The sequence below is a fragment of the Polistes fuscatus genome, unplaced genomic scaffold (genome assembly GCF_010416935.1).
Source record: "Polistes fuscatus isolate 324 unplaced genomic scaffold, CU_Pfus_HIC Scaffold1, whole genome shotgun sequence".
NCBI classification, from domain to species: Eukaryota; Metazoa; Arthropoda; class Insecta; order Hymenoptera; family Vespidae; genus Polistes; species Polistes fuscatus.
Genome location: NW_025112997.1, coordinates 13,002,463 through 13,027,068, shown reverse-complemented (window position 1 = coordinate 13,027,068; position 24,606 = coordinate 13,002,463). Strand labels below are relative to the sequence as shown.

The 24,606-nt window shown below is 33.4% G+C and overlaps 1 protein-coding gene across 1 annotated transcript; it reads right to left on the bottom strand.

Annotated features, from left to right (window-relative positions):
- Positions 1-182: 182 nt before the first annotated feature.
- On the bottom strand, positions 183-24,306 carry LOC122519542 (striated muscle preferentially expressed protein kinase-like). Its single transcript, XM_043639061.1, is given in 9 exon segments — positions 183-472; positions 474-2,819; positions 2,964-3,143; positions 3,234-3,282; positions 5,850-5,976; positions 16,448-16,586; positions 16,777-16,989; positions 22,665-23,419; positions 24,104-24,306. Coding segments are annotated over 8 exon segments (3,564 nt in total). The 5' UTR covers positions 22,961-23,419; positions 24,104-24,306; the 3' UTR covers positions 183-258.
- Positions 24,307-24,606: the final 300 nt, after the last annotated feature.

Genomic DNA, 24,606 nt, shown 5'->3' with positions numbered 1-24,606 from the left:
ACCTTTCTCGATCTTCCCTCTTTTGACTGGCAGTGCTGCTGCTACTGTCATCTCTTTGTGCAAGTTGTGGATTACAAGACGATTATCTTAAATCCTGTAAGCGAAAATGAGATATTTCCAGCTTCTTTCGCTACCGTCTCAAGAGTAACGCGATAAAAGACATATATATATAATTTATTTTTATTTATGTATATATATATATATATATTATCAAGTCCTAACTTTCAGTCTTTCGAATGAACAATTTTATAATGGTTTTTAAGGATTAACGCATTGAGGCATCGCTGGAGTGCTCTTCCTCCTGATCTTTTCAATATTTGTTGATAAAAAATTCATCGATTTTTTATTGCAATCGTTTTTTCCTGTAAATTTTTCCATAGCTCTAGTGTAAGATCCAGTACATACCTTGCCCCAAAGTCTCTTCTCTTCCGTGTTCTGTTTGCCTTTAGTTTCATTCGAATCAATTTCCTTTTTTTTTTTGATTTCTATAATTGTCTGCTTTATCCAAAAATACGTTTGATCTCTGTGTCGTTATAACATCTTCCCAAGAAACATTCGTATCCGATTGGCCACTGGATGGTGTCGGACAACTACTGTCACTCGATAACGAAGATGACCTAACAAAGGAAGGTTGTACTATCAATTGGATTCTTTCTTCGATATGAGAATTATTTGGGGGTGATTCGCTTTTAGCACGAATACTCGTTCTGTTATCTTTCTCATTTACGTTTACTATCGAATCTACGTTATCGTGCAACGTCATATTATCATTGACGATGATTTTAGCGATCGACATTCTTTTTCGAAGATTTTCCATGTTCTCTTTCGGTGTACTTTGAAAACTGTCGACCCTTTGAAGTATGTCTTTTAAGTTTACATTGGAAATATTAACGTTATTCGATTGCATTGATTTGCTCGAATTTTTCTTATCTATTTTTACATTTGCATTAAAAGCCATTTTATTGTTGCAAGGGGATTCTTGTATTTCTTCTTTCGTATGATTCGTTAATTGCGGATAAATGTAATTAGGCATTCTTTCCTTTTGACGAATCGGATTTTGATTAATCGTTTTGACAAATGAAGATATCTTCTCTTGCTTATCGTTTTTTAATTTATTGGCTACTTTGACGCATTGCTTGTATTTTTCATCGATGGTAGTATCAATACTATTTTCTATACCGATGCTTTCTGTAAAATCAGCATCCGTGGACCAATTTTCGAAAACTAAACCATCCTGTTTCTTATTATCCCTTTCATTAACAATATCAGCACTTTTATCAGTCTTATTATCAGTTATTTGTTCAGGTGTTACCTCCTTTGATATTTCTTGTTGGTTATCATCGTCATCGTTATCAAATTCGTTTTCAAAATTCTTAAGGACACCCTCGTTCTTTTCATTTTTTTTTCTCAATTCTTCCCAATTTTTCCTAGGCTTGTAACTAGTCTTTCGTCTGACTATCGTACTTTCCGTAATATCAATGTCAGGTATGAAAAGACGCAAGGCCTTGGTACCAGTAGGAAACGTAACTTCGTTGATTCTTTTTTCGCTCATAATTGCTTCGAGACTACTTTTTGAAGCAACCTCTTGATGTTTGTTGAAAGCAGAGACTAATTGGGCAACCGTATATTTTGGTTCCTCAGTTTCTGACTCGGTCGAACGATCTTCTTTATCATCCGAGATTCCAGAGTTGATCGAATGGTTAGAAACGTCTGAATGTTGTCTTTGACATGGATGTTTTCCCGAGGATAAGTCGGTCGGTTCTCTTTCACGATCCAAAGGGATTTCATCGGATTCTTCCGTTAGAGTGTCCGATTCGATAGATTTCAAGGAATCTAGATTTTCCTCCGACCTCGAGTCGGACTCTTTCGACATCTCCGAACGATCGTATGTCTTTTCCGCGCCTATCGAGTCAGATAAGATCAGTTGTTTTTGCAGTGGCTTTTTCTCTTTCGTGTTATCTACGATCTCGTCTACGACTGGCTTCTCCAAAAGGGATCCGTTCGTTTGTCGTCGTTCCGAGTTTATCGAATTACGAGTCTCGCATGGTGTTTTTTGATTATCATTGATTCTCGACATTTCTTCAACATCGATTCGTTTTATGATAGGAACAATATCCTCGGTCTTGGCTCTTTCGTAGGGTTTCCTCTTACGTCTGAGACATTCCAAACTTCTATATATGTCAAGTACACCCTGAGATTTCGAAAGCGATCTTAAACCATATAACTTTTCTCGTGATTTGCTAACAGGGTGCATCGAGGTGATCATACGTTGAACAGGTGATGCAGTTGTTTTCGAAGTACCGTTAGATAAACACGTTTGCGATTGTATACGATGAAGGCTACGTATTCTGGACAAAAGGCCACGACTAACAGCATGATTCAAATTAGCTTGAGACCGGCTCTGCGCTCGACTAAGCAAACCCTGCGTTTGTTCCTTGTTCAACAGACAACTCTGGCTGGCGCAACTAAGACTCGTTCGGGACGAGTTCAAACTCACTTGGGAATTAGACGGACTAGGAAAACCTTCGCTTCCGGGAAGACTCGATTGGCTTGCAGTCATGCAATCGCTCAGGCAAATCTCGCTGTGGCTCAGTACGCAATCCTGAAGATTTTGATCGTGATTATCCGTCGATAAAAGATTTGCTTGACTCGTAGTTTGACTCAATAGGGCTGCTCTTCTTAGATTTTCTCGACTCACCACACGTTCCAGAAGAACTTCACGAGATTTTGATAAATATCGTCTCAAATGTGGTGACGCTTGGGTCGGAGCACCGCGTAACCATTCATGACGCAGACACTGCTTCGCTGTCATTCGTGCGCTAATGAAAAAAGAAAGAAAGAAAAAAAAAAGAAAGAAAAAAAAAAGAAAGAAGAAAAAAGAATATAACAAAGAGAAGGATAAAAAGAAAAGGAAGACGTTTAAAGTCTTCGGAATTTAATTATGTATTGGTTTAGAAACTAACCTTGGGTTTAGCACTAAAAGTTTAGCGACGAAGTCCTTTGCCTGCGCCGAAACTTCCTCGAACAATTCTTCTGGGAAATCAACTTCACCTAGGGATATATTTTGAAACGTTTCTTGATCGGTGTCGCCTCCGAACGGGGAGAAACCTGTTAGTAGTACGTAGGTTGTTACACCGAGAGACCTGGAATATTATATGTAACACGATTTCAAAATCTTTCTTTAATGATATTGCGAAATAATTAAATATACACATTGATATATTTAAACCCACCACATATCGGCGGCCAACGTGATCGGTTCGTAGTGCAGTATTTCCGGCGCTGTAACAAAAAAAGATCCGATAGAAGTTTTAATCGTACCAATCGATATCTTCGATCTACATTAACGGAAGAGATTTTTCTTTTTTTTCACGTGATGGAAAAATATCGATCATTTGGTTTGTGAAATCGAATAAATCTACTTAATGCGTTCAACGAACACAGATACACGTGTAACGTTTACGGATACAAATTACTTAGTCCAACGGCCTCATTTGTACTTGCTTAATTTATTCGCGAAAAGTGTGCCACGTAGAAATCTGTATTTGGGTAAGGATAAATGTCTTACGTGAACGAGTCTACGGTAAATCCAGTATCTTCGATTTATTCGTTCATTCGTTCGACGATCACATTTATCCAAACCATTTATCCACACTGTAATAAGTGTGTAATTCAAATTTAACGTCATATTCCTTTGACATGACTTCGTAAAATCTTCGTAACGATTAACGGAGATTACCAACTTTACCCGGGAAGTTTCGAGAACGTGTTATTTCGATCAGCGTTCACATAAATTCTCCGAGAGACCTTAAAACTGATTAATCGATCCACTAACGTGGTTTTAATCGAATCACTTTACTCTTTATTTCTCCTCCTATCAAATTATCCTGTTAATGTAGTAGCAATCGATCAAGCCCTTTTATTTCATTTTTCATATCGTCCTGTCATATAAGTTTCTCTTCTCGCATATATTAAATATTACTATATTATAGTTAATCAAATAATTATTATACGTATATCTATATAAATTCATTAAATCGTAGGTAATAATATACGTATACGAATACAATATATTCCAATAACAATTTCTTCGTAATCAATTTTCCTCGTAACGTGATCTTGAGAAAAATAAAAAAAAAATTAGAACGACTGTTTACCTCGAAAAGATCGTTTTGCATAAAGTCCGTAACAATGCAACGCGTATGCGTTTTGTTAATTGAAATGCTAATTGTATTACGACAAAGGTCGATTTAATTATCACGAGCCGGGCGTGATCGAGATCGAGATTTGCGATAAAACGTATGCATGTATTATATATATATATATATATATATATATATATATATACGATAGTTTCTCGCGTTGATTTCATAAAGACGTTTCTAGAATCTTGTCGATGGTTGGTGAATAAAATCATCTTATCAAGGAAATCGAGATAAATCTTGTTCTTGTTTCTCGCAAACGCGGAGGAATTAACGACGATTATTTTGTCGGATGCAAAACTGCTTGAAATATGCTTCACCGTAAGTCACGTGTTAATCGTTTAAGAAGAAAAAAAAGAGAGAGAGACTTGACATGCTCTTCAAGTTTCTTCGTAAGCGTGGAAAATTTCAAACATGAATTTGTCGAAAGGTCGTAACCACGAAGCCGACCGAGGTTAACGCGTCGATTACTATCGATTATATATTTTTGATCGTCGTCAGCTCAAGATCGCCAATTAGTCGATCCGGATAATGATCGGCACTGATTAAAGCAAACGCCAAGCGTGTTTCGCACCTGCAGGACTTTTGCGTGTAAACACGATATCAAGGCAAACGTGAATAGCATTGATCACATACAATCACATACAAAGGAAAACAATTCTCTAATTCTAGACTCTTATCAAAATGATTATTTTCAAATGTATATGTTTATATGTATAGAGTGTCCCTAAAGTTATTTTAACAAACTGAGAAATGATAGATTTTTATTTAACAGGTATTTGAAGTAATAGCATATTTTTTTTAACATTATTGTAAATAAAAAATGATATTATTAAAATGAAATATCAAATATTGCAATTTGATAAATATTAATACTTGTCCTTTGTTTTTTTTGCTCGGTAAAACGATTTTTAGGATACTCAGTATAATACATATATAAATAAATGAATATATATTTTTTAATATATTGTCTATCCGGCATAGATATTTGTAATATATATTATCACTTTTTTTTCTTCTGTTTTATTGTATTTAGTGACGAATGAATCGTTATTTATTTTATTAATACGTAGTTATGTAAGTGATTGCATTTGATTTCGTGACACGATTAAATCGAGAACGTGTTTGTTACTCGAAATATTTCCTGGACAAGAGTATTCCAGTTGGCACGAAAATTACCGACGATAGATTTTTGTCTGTTAAATTAAACGAATCGGCCAGACAAACGTCGACCTAAATAAAATTCCCGGAATAAAAGAAAAAGGCACGAGAATTACGGAGACTAATGACGAAAAACTGAAATGTTGGTGGTGAAACGTCCCTGTCTGGAATGTTCACAAAAAAAAGTAACATATTATCGCCTGCCGAAAAGTATTCTTTAGGAAGAAGAAGAGGAGGAGAAGAAGGAGGAGAAATACGTGTTTTTAATGAACGGAATTTTGATAAGTAAATATATTACGTATATAAAATTTAATTGAAAATACTTTTCAACGCGAAGATTGAAATTATCCTTTTCGCAATGCTTGAAATGTTTCGAATATTTGATTAAATTCTCATTAACTAACGACACGAAACTGTCACGAAAATTTACAACACGGATTAACCATAAATCAGTTATAAACATGAATCGAAGGAGACGTTGCTCACCCACATAGTCAGGCGTCCCAAGAATCTCACGAACTTCCGTGCCTTCTAGTATGACCCTTGATATCTCGAAGTCGCAAAGTTTGACGTCGCATTCCGGGAAAGTACCCATCATTACGAGATTTTGTGGCTGCAAAAAGAAAATAATTATGTGACATTATTAATACAAATTTTAACGATTGCACATACTCTTTAAGTTTATAATATAATATTTATATACAAATATATATATATATATATATGTATACATCGTAAAATGTTATTGAAAAATTGTTCGTATTGAAACGTTATACATATACATATATATGTTATATATACGTTTACCTATGCATAGATATTTTTGTTGGTTGATAAATGTATACGGACTCATGGAAAAGAGACTTCATATTATCACAACGTCTTTAAATCGATCGAGTATCGGTAGAAGAACTCTCGAATTTCCTGTTATTCGAGGCGCGTACGTATCTGATATATAAATCACGGAGGGAGCTATCGAAAAGGGCAAAGAATTCTGTAGGCCCGACGGGTGGTCGGACGTCGTTTTCTTCGATTCCGAGTACGGCTCCGCATTTAAACGACGCTGACAATTAGCGAGTTAATCGCGTAATTGAGTGACGTTCGTTTGTACCAGTAAGTTCGTACGATACGTTTCTATATATAAGTATAATGTATATAGTTAAGTACGAGTGGCGCCCAGCAGGACGTCCGATTCCTGAATCGTTGGTAACAATGTCAAACATCGAGTACTATAAAGGATAAAAATTCATTCCTGTTTGTAAATCACCAGATTTCACGTTGCCACCTTAGATATTTCTTATTTTAGTTTAACATTTTCTACGTATTACATTTCGTATGATATAACAATAAAGTTTAATATACGATGACTATGCTTTGAACGATCTTTGAACACGTCGAGTAGGTATTACGAAATCGTACGATGATTAATTAACCATTCTTTCGATTATTTTCTGATTGAAAAATATTCGTAAGTTTGACAGACTCAGAGTAAACGAAAGATACTTAAAAACAATTTCTCATTAACGTGTTGATGGAAAAAAGAAAAAAAGATAAAAAGGATAAGACATATACGCGTATATACTTCGGACATCGATGGAAAGCAATGCGAGGTTGAATTCACCAGCTACGAGATAAAATCTCCGTGACATTTACATAAACACGGTAGATGTTGTTACGATAAATCCAAATCTCTTACCCGATAAAATGGAATATTAAGTTTCCCCTGGCGCTGCCCACTAGCAACTTGATGTGTTTCACGTACAACTTATACGAGTATACAATTTGTGTATATACAACGTAACGTTCGAAGCGTTTCGCTACCACCTCTCGTGTACTAGAACATTTTTTAAAGCGCGAACTACCATGCCTGCGCACTTATGCTTTATTCCTGCAACATGGCATGCATTTTAAGAAGAGAAAGAAAGAAAGAAAGAAAGATAGAAAGAACTCGAATTATCGTTTACATCTCGTGTCTCTATGCAACCACCGATCTCTATGTAGGTACTTACTTACCTACGTACAAATCCCATTTTGCTTTCAGAGAGCTACCGTAACGTTTGCTTGGTTCGTCAAAATTGTTTTTTTTTATACTTTAACGACGATACGAGCATATAATATAAATCACTTTGCTGACCTTTCGTTCCTCATCTCATTTCCTCTCGACTTGGTATATCACAACGAATACGAAAGGGTTTCAGGGTCTTTGCTCCAATTTACTCGCGACTCGATCATCCAACTTGTTTATTTATATATATAGTTATATCCCTATAAGAAACGTTGAGAGTCGTCTTGAAACTTTTTCATTTTCACAAGAAACTCCTTCTTAATCGTTCGACCTCGAACGACCGTCGGGTCCCGTAGAAAGCGGGCCGAACTCTCGTCGATATAATGAATTTATTTTTAGCCTAATGCGAGCCCTCCTTGCGACAAGGGAGATGAACGATCATGCTGTATTCGGCATGACGTTTTTGATTCGAGAGAGAGAGAAAGAGAAAGAGAAAGAGAACATCTTCGCGAACCTTGGGAAAAATTATGCGTGGGCGCGATTGAATATTCAAAGTTTCTCTCCTTCTTTCTTTCTTTCTTTCTTTTTCTCTTCCTCTCTCTCTCTTTAAAGAGTCATCTGCCGAGTCTTTCGACCGATAAATTACGACGAGAGAAAGAATAAAATAAAAAAGATAAAAAGAGAAAAGAAGAAGAAGAAGAAGAAGAAAAAGAAGAAGAAAAGAAAAGAGAATCAACGAATCTGATCTCATCGTCAACTTTAAATTTTGTATTTAAAGTAAAGTTCCCTTCTCAATCATATATGAACGGAGTAAATATTTCGAACAAGTAGTCGATCTTTCAAGAAGGATGTTATATTACGTTCGATCCCACGTAATTTTAAATCTTGTTAAATTCTCGGCGAACGTCGAAAAAATTTCGTAAAGGTAAGCGTGGGCTTTGACACGTAACGGGAGATGAACGAGAGTGTTTACTTTTGTCAAAAAAAAAAAGAAAAAAAATCTTTCTATGGGCTCGAAGGTGAAAACGGTCGATTCGAAAGAGACTTTATTTTATTCGTCGATCATTTTTTCTTATCAAGTTACGAAATATTTTGTAATAATATACCTTACCGAAAAACCTTGAGGGATAATAATTCAGCCGGTGATCAGCGAATGCGATCTGAAGTAATATGATTATTGTTGAAAAATATTTTGACATTTGTGTCCGAATGAATAGAAAAGATTATTTGTCTATAATGACAAATTCAAAGAAGTCAGAATATATTTTTTTCCTGAAAAATAAATCTTCCTTTTCTTTTCTTTTCTTTTGTGTATTTTTACTTCAAAAATGATAAGAATGAAGTATGATAAAAATATACATTATATATATATTTGTTTTTTTTATTTGTCTTTGATCGGAGAATAAACGATAAGTGCTAGTGCAAGTGCGATAAAATTCGTTCGATGAAATGCGAAAATACGTTCGGTTCGAAAAGATGATAGTGGAAGCTTCTTATTTATCATCTACTTTGCGCCAAGTTTTAATGAGCCGTTGATAAATACGAAATGAGCGCGTTAATGGTATCACCGATATAACCAACTCGTTTAATTCATTTTCCATGACTCTCCTTCTCTTTTTCTAGCAAATAAATGTCGCGAGAAAGAGAGGAGGTGCTCTAGTTACAGTAAACAGGTTGTTTAGCTAGTGCCTTTGCCGATATACGATCGTGATTCACCGAACGCGTCTTAGAACACGATTGGTCCATCATTTTTCACTCCTTCGATTTTTTTCTATGACATTTAAACGTTTGATCTAAAAATGTTTTTTTTTAAATCTATTTAGTTAAAAAATATCTGTTTAGATTCTTATATGTGTATGTGTAATTTCTATTGTTTGTCCAAATTTAATACATGATATAAATAACATTTGTAGATCAGATTATAATAATGTATGATAGAATTAAAAAATGTTTTTAGTTAAAAACCGTCTGTTTCGATTCCTATACAGTATGTCCCAAATTGAATACATGATATAAATAACATTACAGATCTACGATAGAATTTTGAATAGACGATAATTAAAATAACGTTCGCGATTTTATTAATAAATCAACGCGTTAAACGTAAAAAATGAAAATCCGAAAAAGAGAAGATCTTCTCTCGGGTTGTTTTCTCTTAGGTTTTATCAGAAGGCGTGTTCCAGTTATGGCGGCCGACGCGACGAAGAGATAGGAACCAGGTGTGATTCACCAAGTGTATCGAAAGGAAAGAGAGGAAGTACATCGAAGGGAGAGTGAATGAGAAAGAAAAAGAAGAAGAAAAGAAAAGAAAAGAAAAGAGAGAGAAAGAAATAACTAACGTTGGTACAGGGCGTGGTCGTTTCAAAGAGAGCGTGGGGTCTAGCCAGCGCGTGCACTGTTTTTCTATCCGAGAAATGCAAACTCGGCACACGGCAGTTTGCGTTCTTTCGTGATATCGTCGTATTCGCAAGGAGCTCAACACACCAACGAGATATATATTTCATCTGCATACTTATCTCGCGTGGATCTCGCGTAGGGGCTAAGTCGAGTCTCTCAACTTAACAGGAAACGAAACTCGGAACGATACGTGGGCGATACACAAGCTTTGTGTTTTTCCACTTTCGGTCTCGTTCACCTGTCCAACTGGATCCTTTTTCTTTCTTCTTAGTTCTGCTTGAAAACGACTCTGTTAAAAAATCGATCTAAGCCGATTAGATTTTTGCTACATATATTTCGAAGTCTAACGTGTAATCGGTTTTTTCTTTTGTCATACTCTTTAACAGGATGTGAAGAACACGATTAGTATTAAAGGGAATAGGATTTATTGCATTTTAAACATTTCTCGTGGATATATTTGATGATATATTTATCTGACGGTAAAAGATAATGAGATATATCGATAATGAAAATATTTTTCTAATTGTAAGACACACACATTCTTTCTCTTTTTCTTTTGTAACGAGTAATTTTGTATATTAGAAATATCGTCTACATTCAGTCAAAAGTAACTAACTACACTTTTGGCCCAAAATAACTTTAGTTTAGATTGTTTGAAATTTCATGAACAGTTTTTTTTTAATGATCATTTCATCATAAAAAGCATCAATTGTAGGGTGCAAGTGCTAAAAAATATATTTTTCCTATTAAACATTTGTTTAGCGAGGAGTAACTCAGATTAGCATAAATACTGAGTATAGATGATAGAATACTTATACATATATAGTTATATTCTTTGCTATATTATCTATCATAACATTTTCTATGATGAGAAAATCGAAAAAGAAGAGAATTTTGTAGGATAGTATGATGCGGGATGACTCGTTCAACATAGGCATTTAAACGGACATTTACGTCACTTAGGAGGCACTTAGGCCAATCTGAGAGAACGTAACGATTTATACGAGATAACGAGAACGAAACGGGGGGTGATCGAACGAGATCGTGAATGCCAGGAGAGAGAGAGAGAGAGAGAAGTTTCGCGCCCATTTTGGAAAGTGGTCGCATGTAAGCGTTTGATCTCCCGCTCTTTTTCTTGGCAGCCTTGAAGTTCCCTTGTAAATCCCTTTTGCCAATGTAGCCGAGCTACATAACCTCACTTCGTCCACTTATTTAAGAAGAAGAAGTCGAACTTCATACGATTCCGATTTTATACGAGTATTATTCCTTCCCGCACTCCATAAACATTTCATAACCGTATTTGGATGGTAATAGTGATGCACTTAATTTTATACTTGTATAAGTATTTAAGTAAATATATTATACATAAATATTGGGTTAACTCCCACCCCCTCCAAAAAAGTTCGTGTTAATTTATTAATATATTCGATTTATATTTTTCAAATCGAGTATACACCATCAGTCAAAATTATTCGATCATCTTACAAAATGGTAGAAAGTTCAATTAACTGAAATTTGTGTGTGAAATTTTTCTTTTTATCTTGGTATAGGTAATCAATCTTTTATTCCAAAAATTACTTTCAATCTGTGTGCATCATTAATCAGGGAAAACGTCATTCGTGTAAAACACATTTTCAATTTATTTGATTACGTATTAATTATTTGATCGCATTTAAATTAAGTCTTAATTATTTCTCAATATAAATTACTTCTTGAAGATTGCAGAAGTTGTTACTTATGATGCCAAGAGTAAATAAGGCAGTATTAAAAGTAAAAGGTGGATATTTCGATGGAACTACTGGTAAGATTTAAATATTTTATAAAAATTCTATATGTGTTTGTCCATTTTGTCATATGATTTTTAATAAAATCGATTTGTTTTTCTAATTTTATCACGAAAATAAACAACTAGGAATTTACGTCTTTTTGAGTATTTATCTTATTCTGAATATTTTTTTCATTTTCGTACGTGGTCAAATAATTTTCATCAGTAATGTCTATTTATTTTATATTCGATTATTATAATTATTATTAATAAACTATAATATATATATATATATATATAATAAATTCTTACGCAACCCAATACTTATACATTAGGTTTGCCTGGAAAGTATTATTGCCGACATTGAATAAAATTTATGTATTTTAGATGGCGCGTTATGAAATTTCATACCAGTTTTGAAGAAAATTATTAAAAATATAAATCGAATATATATAAATAAATTGGTATGAACTAGTGAAATCACTATACATACATACGATAATGAGTTTCTTTTCGACGTAGAAACGTTAATTCGAGATTTAATCGATTCCTTTCTGGTTATTAAAAATTGCGATTATTCTTTCCGACGACAAGAAGATCTTTTTATTTTTACATAGGTATAATTTGAGATGTTCGATGATAAGCGAAAAAATGTTATTTCCGTTAAAGTCGGAAACAAGGTAAGAAGAGTGTCTTGACTCTAGTTATTCAAATTACCATGAATTGACTCAAGTTTCTGTACGATCGTAATGCAACACAACCACCGTGAGCAAAGCGTTTACGATCGTTGGAATTTAATGTCCCGTCCGTGAGAATTATTAATCGGCGAATGTACTGTTTCTTTTTTTCTTCTTTTTGTTTTTTTTTTCTACTGGTAAAAGCAGTAAATTGTTTCACGTGAATGCTAGAATCTTCTCGTACGTATTCTACATATATATACGTTCACACCCACATGTAGGAAGAAAGAAAAAGTAAGTGAAAATTATATAAACGAGGGTCTACGAACAGGCTTGAGTTATGCGAATATTTTCAACGAAAATTCAACGATTGGCTACCGTGAAACGATGACTCGTTATGTTACAAACAAATTATGAACTATCTAACTGCCCTCTCAACGTTATAATGCGATTAATTATATTCGCGAGAAAAAAGAACACGATCTGAAGATGATGACAAAAATTAGAGATTGAAATACGGACCGTTTATTTAAAAACCGTTTATATAAATTTATTTTTTAGGCAAATTTGATTAAAATAATATATATTTACAGGCTGTAAATGGACTTACAAAAAAACAGTCCATATAACGAATGAAATCAATGTTTTTTATTTTTTGCATCAAAAAAGCTCGATGACCTCTTTCTCTTTCTTTCCTTTGGCTGTCGAGAATAACAAGAGAATGTTATTTTAAGAGATCCATCGACCTCGAAGTATCAAAATTTTCTGTCGAACCTTTCTCTCTTGTGTTTGGTCGATCCTCGAAATTTCTCATCGAAGCCCACGCGTTCATCTCACCGAGAACGAATAAACGAACGAATCGTGGAATCAAATGGGGAAGAATAATAATAAGACATATAGCAAACGGGAATATAACGCGAATCGAGAAAAACAAAATAGGATGAGATACACGAAGAAACGTAAAGAATCTATCTATACGAATATCAATGACCTCGATTCTCCCTACATTGACCTTGACGTGGTAATAGATCATAAATCTCTATTTTTATGAAGTCATTTTTTTTCGGATATGAATGAAACGAGAAAGCACACGCGTATTCGTTCTCTCCCCTTTTTGTTATTTCGATATCGTTTCTTGAATTTCTCCGCATCATCGATACATTAACATATTTATGAGTAAAGCTACGTAGTCTTAGCTTGAAATTTGCATCCTACGGGGAAGAGGAGAGAAGAATTTTTAAATACTTTACTTTACTTTACTTTGCTAAAGCTACGGAAGGCCGATCGAAAATCACAGGAAATACTACGACATGTTTTTTTTTCTTGGTAATAACCTTGTTGTTGGTTGGTAATCGAAGGATTGTAGAAGAGTGTTTGAGGTTACTGAAAATGCTACACGGCTACGAAACGTACGACCATCGTTTGCATAACGAAGTGTCACTATAGTGGGGCTTGTATGCTATATAAAAAAGATCAGCTCGATATTTATTTTATCGAGTACATTCGTTTATGATGACTTTGTCGTACATTCAGTCTTAATTATCGTATCTTCTCTTTTCTCTTAATTATCTTATTAGTATATTGGCACATTTTGCGAACGTCTCTTGGTGGTGTATTGGGAATAAGGAGTGTCAAATTGGAATTCTCGTTGTTTTGTGAAAACTTGTTCGCCTTTATTGGTCATTATCATTTTTAAACGTTCGATAATTTTGAAAACGTCATTTCGAATTTTTTATCGTTCATTTGATATTTATGATAATAATACGAATTATACGACAGTTTATATTAATACAAATCAAATGGAAAAATTAAGGAACCTGATGAAAAAAAAATTAAATAAAATTATTAATTAAAATCATAAGAAGTGAATAAAATCCTTTTACGTTTTATTCGACGATTGATTAGATTTTCTTTTATTTTCGAAATCAATAGTTTCTCAGTGTTATTTTTTAATATGTATGTGTCTATATAATTATACCAACAGATTAGTAACAACAATTTTGAACTTCATTTTCATAATATAAATAATTTCAATATAAAATATATCATAAAATTTTAATTATTGGCCATAATTATCGATACATATATGTATTAATACGTACACATACGTAAATACGAAAGTAAAATCGTTCGTAAGGAGAACGAAAAGTATTCGCCGAGAGGTCTAAAGTATTTTTCGCGTTCTTCGCAAATAAACAAGGTAGATGTTATAAATTGATAAAAAACGAGCCAAAATGATGAAAGAAATTTCGTGATTTCACGCAAGCTCGATATTTCTCTCGATACTTCGCGATGGTTGGTTGGTTGTTGTTCGATTTTAAAATTGGAAAAAAAAGGGATGACCGAATTGTCGAGAAAGACGCGAATATTTCTTTTGTTCGGTTTAACCCGTAAAAGGCAATTCCAATTTGTTTTCCGCTTGATTATCGCGAATCGTTGTCCCGCGAGAAAGATCTGACTCTGATCGTAATTAAGTTTCTCTTTTTTTCTTTTCTCTTTATTTCTTTCTTTCTTTCTTTTCTTTTTTTTTTTTTTAGAGAGAGTAACGAACATACGATTCTTCCTGAAACGACCGAGCTTGTTCGGTGAGGATAACAAGATCGTATAGTTTTTAGTTCGATTTAAAGTTTCTCTTTTCTCTTCCGAAAACAACCTCTATCTCTCCAATTAATACGCTTTTATTTTCCTGTGTACGAGTATACTCGACATAAATTGCTGCTGTCTTCCTTTTAGTCCCATTATTACCAGGGTTACCAGTAAATATGAGATTTTGTTCTTTTAATTCTTTGTAGTTCTGTTTGATTTCAAAGTCACATACCAATATATGTACCGATTATTATAAAAGTAAACGAAGTCAAAAAATTGAAAAGTAAAACATTAATTTTATCATATAAATAATTTTAATATCAAATATATAAGATAAGATCAAATTTTTCCAATTTTCTTTTTGTTTGATTTCGTTTACAACATTTAGAGAATTGTTTCTATATAATTTTATTTCTTAAACGCTGCGTAATTATATCTTGTCCTATAAATTTTTCTTCATTAACCAATAAGATTCTTTTTAATATGATCATTGATTCTAGCTGGAAATATCAGAATAATTTTTGTAATCTTTGAACATTTCCAATTTATCGTTTAATCGTATTTAGAGATTAATATTCGTTGATTTATGATTTAAACTACATAAACAATGTTCGTGTTTATCTATGAAAAAGACAATCAAATAGATCTTAGATACTAATACTTGCTAATAACACGATACACGACAATGATTCACGGTGCAACCTTGCATTTTCATTAATTCTATGCCGATCGCGTTCGGATAGCGCGAGGGAAGATTAATGAGCGAATCAAAAGGCGTCTCGTACACCGACTATAAATTACTTATTCGAACTAATGTAAGTAAGAACATAGTTGTCTTTTACTAAGCGAGATACATAAGTATGTTATTTAAAAAGACAAATAACTATTCGTAGAATTTATTATTCATTCATTAGAATAATAATCGCGAACGCATTGTGTCCAATTAAGAATCGTTGATTTAAGATCATTATCACTACTCGTTTACAAGTAATTTATTATTAATCATCGATCAGTTAAATATAATATGTTATATATTTTAATCGTCAATCTAAAGGGAACGTCGTTTGTAAGAGAAAAAAGAAATAAAAAAGAAACGACAAAACTAGAGTAAATATTTAGAAATAAATAAAATCATCTAATTAGAAATAAATAACAAAAATTCGTCGTGATAGTAAATTCAGATATTTTAAAGTTATCAAGTTTTTCGATTTATATCATTGAATATAAAAGGTATACGATAATAATTATCGATATCAAACGATTTCCGCGTAATAATAAAATTCAACTTGTTTCCTGATTAATCGTTTAGACGTAATTGAACAATTTATCGTTACCAACTAATGGTAAATTAATTAAACAAAGGTTTTACTTATTTAACAAAATATCACGAGTATTTATATTCAAATTTAATCGTAACGATTACTTTCAATTTATAGTTCTATATCTAATTCGTATTCAAGTTTGAGTAAGAGCTTCGAAACGTGTAGTAACGTTTAGTTGCTAACATTAAGATAATTCTTGACCGAACATAATCTGTTTGAAGGAAAACACAGTGAAACTTTGTGGTGCCACAATGGCGAACTCAGTTCCGGGATCCGGATATAATACGAGAAGCGTGACAAGACCGCTTCGACCTTTTATGGGTCGAACTTACCTTGATGTCCAAATGGGCGATATTTCTTTCGTGGAGGTAGGCAAGTCCTTCTACTAGTTGCCTCACAAAGTGGACGACGTCACCTTCGAGGGGCACCAAATCACCGTCGATCAGAGTCTGCAGGTCGCCACCTGGGGCACTGAAAAGTCACGCCTTTCGTCACGCCTATCTACGCTAACTCAAATCCTCCCTCTATCATTATCTTTCTACGAATCGTTAATAAAAAAAAAAAAAAAGGAAAAAAAAGGAAAAAGAAAAAAAATAAGGAAACAAAGGAAAAAGAGAAGAAAAGAAATGAAAAGAAAAGAAACTCGGAACAAAACTCTCACAATTCCATGACCATAATAATCTCCTTCGGTGTCTCGTATACGTCATGCAACCGAACAACCCGCGGCGATTGTGAGCAAAGAGACAACAGGGCGATCTCGTGTCTTAATTCGGCACTGCAATCAGCGTTGAATCTGTTCCTGGATGAATACTTTGCAGCATAAACCGTACCCGTTGATCGAGATCTGCATCGATATACTCTTGCCCATTGTCCGCTGTAAACAATACAAACGTAAGAACAAAATGATATTAAAATAAAATAACAAGACAAATTCGTTAATTTGTTAATTTAAAAAATTCATTCGGCATCGAGAAGAAGAGATACGGTTGAGTGACATTTAAAATAATACGTTGTTACGTTTACTAGACTTTTTTTCTTGAAAATTTATAATATAATTTGATTAGGATAATGACAATTTAAAAGTAAATAGATTAGTATACTTTTGTTACATATTTAATAATTTTTACTTGAAAGGATTATTTATAACAAGTGAATTAAGCAAATACGAAAATGTATAGAAAACGCCTGTCATTAAAAAATCGTATGTTGTTAATTATTCTTTGTTTTTACTATTACTTATATGCTTTTTAGTATCTAAATCAGTTATGCTTTAAAGTAAGAATAATACAAAGTACATTTGTTTAAATATTACATATCTATTAATATACTATGAATATCAAAGAATTTCGATCTGATATTTTATTAGATGGAAATTTGAGAATCAAAGTTATCACTGGTCAGGAACGGTAAAAAAATTTATTTTAGTTTAAACAATCCAAAAATATTAGTAGAGTATATTAAAGTATTGGACATACCTAGAATAATTATTAATTAATCGAAAAAAATATATATTCTAGATTAAAAACAAGGAGAACAAATTCTACTTACCTTCCTCTTCGAAATCTTCCGTTAGACTGGCACGTTGTCCTCTGTGAAAATTCTTTTATTAAATGTTGTTTGTATGACTTTCCGAAGGATATATATATACATAACAAAAATAATATTCGTAATAAATAGAATTTCCTTTTACAGAAAGTCATATAAACAACATTTAATAAAAGAACTTTAGTAGAGGACAACGTGCCAGTCTAACGGTGGATTTCGAAGAGGATGGTAACACGGATCATATAATTCGTGCTTTTAGACAACAATATACATTTCTTTCTCTTAATTAACAATCATTTAAGGTATGTTCACTACTCTAATGCAATTTTCTTATATTTTTGATTGTTTAAACGTTCCTGTCCAGTGATAACTTTGATTTTCAAATTATCATCTAATAAAATATTAGATCGAAATTATTTAATATTCGTAGTATACTAATAGATATATAATATTTAAATAAATATGTACTATTGTTTAAGCATTACTTGATTATACTCCGCCTATATTATACTTTATTTAAAGAATTGAAAAGAAATTATTTAAAACTTACTTGTATGGAGAAGAGAATTTCGATATTTTCTCAACATTATTTTCGTATTTGTTTAATTCATTTGTTGTATACATATATACCTTTCAAATAAAACTCATTAGACATGTAATGTAGGTATATTAATATATTTATTTTGAAATTGTTTTCATTCTGAACGTACTTACTATAACAATAATTTTTAATCAAAATTTTAATAAGCATAATAGTGTATGAAATGATACTGTAAGTGAAGTCAAGATTCGATTCACGACACACACACACACACACACACACACACACACACACACACACACACACACACACACACACACACACACACACACACCCACACACACACACACACACACACACACACACACACACACACACACACACCACACACACACACACACACACACACACACACACACACACACACACACATAACGTGATGATTTCGATGTTCAGGAACGAAGACGCGTCTTTCTTTATTGCAAGGTCGACGCCGCGGCGCCTGGCAAGGTTGCTGCCTTCCTAACACGTATTCTTGCATTTTTATTCGCCTTTATGCACGAGAGATTTCATTACGCAAATTCGTGGCACATCGAAGAAAGAAACACGTCAAATTTCAACACGTTTCAAATTTTCTAACGTATGCTTTGATCTCGTATAGATATACATATATATACAGTACATCGTATAAGAAAAACAGTAAATCTCGTATATATATATACGATTTACTTTTTTTTCGATATTATAAAGATATCTCATTAAAAAATGTTGATCTCGTTAACTCACGAATTAAAGGAGCAAGTAATTTTCATTATAATTTATTTTGTACGTTCGAGATAAATTTGAGATAACAAAAAGATCGCTTATTATTAACCGTAATCACTTTCAATTTTCCTCAAGAAGTAAGATAAAAACAGATATATGTAAGTATATGAAATTCTTTTGGATAATAAAATATTAAAATGAAAATATATATATTATAAAAGGAGAAAGGAAAGAGATGTGTGTAATTTCTGGGTGCCCTTTTACCGTGAATTCAAGGTTATATCCCTTCTAAAAGCAATTACGGTGAGTCGTGATATCGATGAAGACACGTGTATAATATATCGTGGCTGGAATCACAATGCGTGTGTCCTATATACGGCATCGTGTTGCATTATTCTCTCTTGAACGAGATCATTAAGTTATTCTCTGCGATTATTATTAAAGATCTCATGTTCAGTATACGCACGGTATCGTAGAAAATTGGATTTCATCGATCGGCGCTCATCGAGATCACCAGTCGGGAACCAGTCAAAGAAGAAAAAAAATCTTTGAGAACGTGTACGTAGATATGTTGAAATACTTCACGACATTATAGTTAATAATTTATGGAAAATTTATTTATGTCGTCTTACGTATATTATTTCTAGCTAAGTTCTATTTTTTCTTTTTTTTTTATCCTCTTCCTTCCTTTCTCTTTTTAATCGATGTCTGGAAGTAAAGCACAAAGGTACTTTTACTAACATAAGCGATCGAATAAACATTAGATTGCGAGTTGCGTATGTTTGCGTAAACAGATTACGGAATTTATTAGCAAGTAAGTATATTCTTAAATACAGGTTGTAACAAAAGTTGCTTTATCCGAGAAAAAATAAAATATATAACAAAAAATCAATATTGATTTGCCATTAGAATATTTATTCCAAGATACGTATCTTTTCGGTTAAAATGTTCGTTAATAAAGTACGAGTCAGTGATGTTATTAATTAAATATCTGACTAAAAAAATTTATAATTTTTCAGTTGGATAAAACACCTTTTAGGACACTTTGCATTTAAAATCGAATATAGACGATCTATACGTTATCCATGACATTACGAAATATCATAAACAAAAAAAATAAATGTACGGTTACTTTTCATAGGATAATCGTTCGAGTCGAGTTTACTCGATATAGATTTAATACCGATTGTGATGAAATCTGGATAGAAATATTTGTCTTTGTTAGATTTCTTTAGAAAAATCGATGTCATTTGATCGCCTTTTATGAAGCTTTTCTTTACGTGGTATTAACCGAGTACGTGCCGAATCGATTTCGTAGCAATGATTTTCTAATGCATGGAAAGCCGTATTAAGAGAAGCGCGAGAAATTGCTACGTTTGCTGTAATTGGCATTAGTTGATCGACGGGTGGTGTGTCGCACTTGGTGTAAAGTCATTTCCATACCGGTCTAACTTCGATAAGTCTCGCGAATCAATTGGCTAATCAATAAAAAAAAGAAAGAAAAAAAACTTCTTTTTGTCTTTATTTATTTATTTATATTTATTTCTATCTCGTAAATCTATATATATATATAGAATTTGTCATCGAATAATGATTGCGGTAAAAGTAATCGACAGTTTTATTATAGTTAATTCATAACGAATGATATACTACTAATAAGTTAACGAGAAAACAAACTATCCTTTTCCTAATTCGATGAATGAGTTTGTAATCTTTATTATAACATTGGTAAGAACGGAGAGAAGGGAATGAAATTACAGTAAGTGATGTCGACCTTTTTTCTAACGATAAGTGATATATATATATATATACGTATTTTATCAACTTCAATAAAGCTACCTTCGTTATTTCTAATGTAGTATATAAACGCATACGTATTTATAATAAATACGTTTGAAAGATAAGTGACTAAGTGAATTGGACTTCATTAGGGATGTTAAAGCAAACCGAGATAGTTGCTACTGATATAAGAGTCAGGTAACGAGTTATCAATGTACGCTGCCATCACCCATTAAAAGGATCATTAACATATCCATGAATATGAAACGACAGGAGGAGATTCATCTATTATCAGTCGTTTATGCGATTTCGGTGTGTCTCGTTGTATTAAATTTTTTTAATTAACTAAACGTTTTCGAAATATTACGTGCATTATTTATACTAACTTATATATCTGTTAATATAAATACGTTGGTGCGTACGTTTAAATAAAAATCATCGAGATTTGTATAATATTTTCGATATGAAAATGAAAATTATTTTTTATCTCATAAGTAAATTGTAATAAGTAATGGTTTAATAATATATATATTACTCTCCTTATATTTTTACGTGATTTAATACGGGAGATATACCGGGTGATTAGCGAGAAAAAGGGAATTCGATTTCCATAACGTATGTCTCAGAATCCAGTTTGGATTTTAATGAACTTTTTACGAATCGACAAATGGAATATTCTTGCTAATCTATATGCGAATCCTGTTTAAATTTTACCTATACAAATATCATAAATAATACATTAATATATGTATCTTTTTCTCTTTCTTTTTTTTTTATTTAAATAATACTATAAACCGAAATAATTATTTTCAAGAAGAAACACACACAAGTAGAGACGCGTGTATAGATATTATATTAAAAATTGTTGGAAAATCTATTGCGAAATAAGAGCATATGTTCAGATGCACGTAATATGTTCAGATTGTGCAGATAAGATATTAGTTTTTATCGTGCGATTTTTCAGATTCGACGGCGACGTATCTCCGATGATTTTTTTTTTCTTCTTCTTCTTCTTCTCAATTTTCCTAATAAAGAAACTAGACTCGCATTAATGTCGGTATAAATAGTCGCGAGTCATCGTTTATTCAATCGATATTGCGTACAAACCAAGTTATCGATTCTCCGATATTCGAGAAAGAATGATCGAATGAATTTCTACCCTTTGCTCTCTCTTTCTTTCTCTCTTTTGTATATATTATAATTTATCAATCTCTCTTTTTCTCTTTTCTCGGATCGTAATTTCGTATAAAAATGTATATCCAATTGAAAAATCGATTAAGATACTAACATAACACCTTGTATTTTCAATTGTATACGTGGGTGTAGTTCCGTTTGGATCGTAAATAATCTCGGTTCGTTTCCATAAGTCATAACAGACGGGGGACGAGCGACGATTACGAGGAAAGATCGATTAACATAAAATCATATGGCATGAGATCGCGGAACCGGACGGTGTTCTTTAGCGTGTTAATACGCATGTTCGCAATAACCATCTACACTATGGACAATTTGATCTACGCCAATAATAATAACAATAGTAATAATAATAATAATAATAGTAACAATTATTAGCCAATTCGCGGAGACTCTTCACAGACCTGACGCAATAAATATGATTAATGTACGACGTATGGTGCCGCGTCACGTATCGTATATCGCGTCCGCTGCTACCGCGCGTAACGTCTCCGTGACAAATTATATATATCATAGTAGAAGTCAATTAATCATTGTCGAGAGATCACAGTTAACGCTCTTTTAAAAATTTTCATAATAAATAATCATTCAGTTTAATATACAAATTAATTCTATATATTATACTACGTAATGGTTATTCGCGGTATGAATTAGATTTTTCGTAATCGTTTTTAATTGTTTATATATACAATATAATAAGTATTAATAATTAAGATGAGTCTTACCTAGCAAAAGGCTTCGAATCAATCTCATAATGTTCGGTAATAGGTCCGGTTTTGACCACCCTAGCAAGTTGTGTCTCCTGAACGAGAACCAAGCCCTCTTTCACGTGTTTCTCGCTCCACTGAACTCTGCATCTTCCTCTGCACCTCTCCTCACCGTGAACTCTCTCCGGTAGGTCTCCTTTCCTCTTGGAGTTCATGCACTTCGAGGACGATTGGAGATTGCGATGCTGAAACCTCGGCGAAGTTTTTCTCGTAGACGACATCGTTGGTGCTTGGTGGCCCGACTGATAGATCATCTTTTATCTTATCAATCTATCTTACTTAATTTACTTTGTTCTTTTTCTTTTTATTTAATTTCTATTTTCCTCTCCTTTTAATTTCTTTCTCCTTTATTTCAAGCACGTGAACTCCTCGTTTAATTGTCGTGTCTCAAGGGAGCCACCAAGCGAATTCCTTCTTACGATTATTTCCATGCAATTTCAAACGGCATTCGTTGAACATTTCGAGCAATCGCGATTCCTTCGAGCATTTATCGCAATCGGCGATTGATCTCTCACCAGGGAATCGGTTATTATCGTGCTTCTCGATCGAACGATTTGTCAACGGTTAAACCAATTTCGATTGTACGTATCGATTATCTTCTCCTCTTTGCTTTATATTTTTTTTCTCCTCTACAGTTTGGATTTATTTTCCACAATTTAAATTGAACTAATTTATTGTAAAGTTGAAGCTCTACGATGGCGAAGGTTGAATCGCTGAAACGTAAGAATCAACGTATATTTATATATCTATCTATTACGTAACTATGAATGACTTTTGCACGACATTAAACGCATTGTAATTAGGTGTCCTTCGTTATGTTAAACGAGCGAGCATCTACAAGAAACCAATCAATGAAGTTCGATCAACGAAGAGTTATCGATTCACGCGATCTCGGACGGAAAAATCGCGAAGGCGTATCGCGAAGGAACCTTATTTTTTCTTTCATATTCGAAGAAGAGAATCGACAAAATCAATGTTATAGAAAACTAGGTGTATTACGAGAGAGTGAAAGTTACTTGGATGGTAAAAGTAATTCGAAAAATAACGAAATTCTTGAGAGGGAAAGAAGATTTTCTTAAAACACTTTAAAAAAAATACCCCCCGCCCCCAAAAAATCACTCATTTGTATAATAATATAATCCTTAACAAAATTTCGATCGAACATACACCACGGAGAATGTAAAAAACAATATTTTTAACAAACACGCCTGATCAAATGGAAATTGCAAATTCAAAAAGGACGATATGAGGTGTTTTCTTTCCGTCCCTCCTTCCCCTTTCAAAAGACACCTTTTACGAGTCGAACGAAAAAAAGAAAAAATTAAGAAGAAGAAGAAAAATAAAGAAAACAATAGCAAAAAACAGAGATTTATAAGAAAGAGCGTAAATGAACGCACCTCTCTCGTGATACGACGGAACCAACCGGAATAGTATCCTTCCGTGTTTAGCCGAGGAATCGTTACCGAGCTTCTCACATCCTCGGTTTACCGATCGCCACCGCGTTGTCGGATTCGTGCGGGAGATCGCGAGCTTCACGGTCCAGCGCCGAGCCTGAAACTGGCCAAGAGAATTGCCGCGAGGCCGCAACCGGTCCGAGGTTGAAGTGCCGAGTTTCTACACGGTACCCTCCTCCGGTACCCCTCTTTTTCTTTCTTTCTTCCTCCTCCTCCTCCTCTTCTTCTTCTTCTTTCTCCTCCTCCTCCTCCTACTCCCGTTGTTCAAACTCTGCGTCTTTGTTAAACTCGATATATCGTTCGTACGTGTTACTCGTCATAATCAACGTTGTTGGGTTGTTGGTTATTGTTGTTATGTTTCGATATTTCTGGACACCGATGATCGAACTTTGCAACTCAATTGCGTAGGTGTAACGTTTCTTGCGATCATCATTTTTTATTATCAA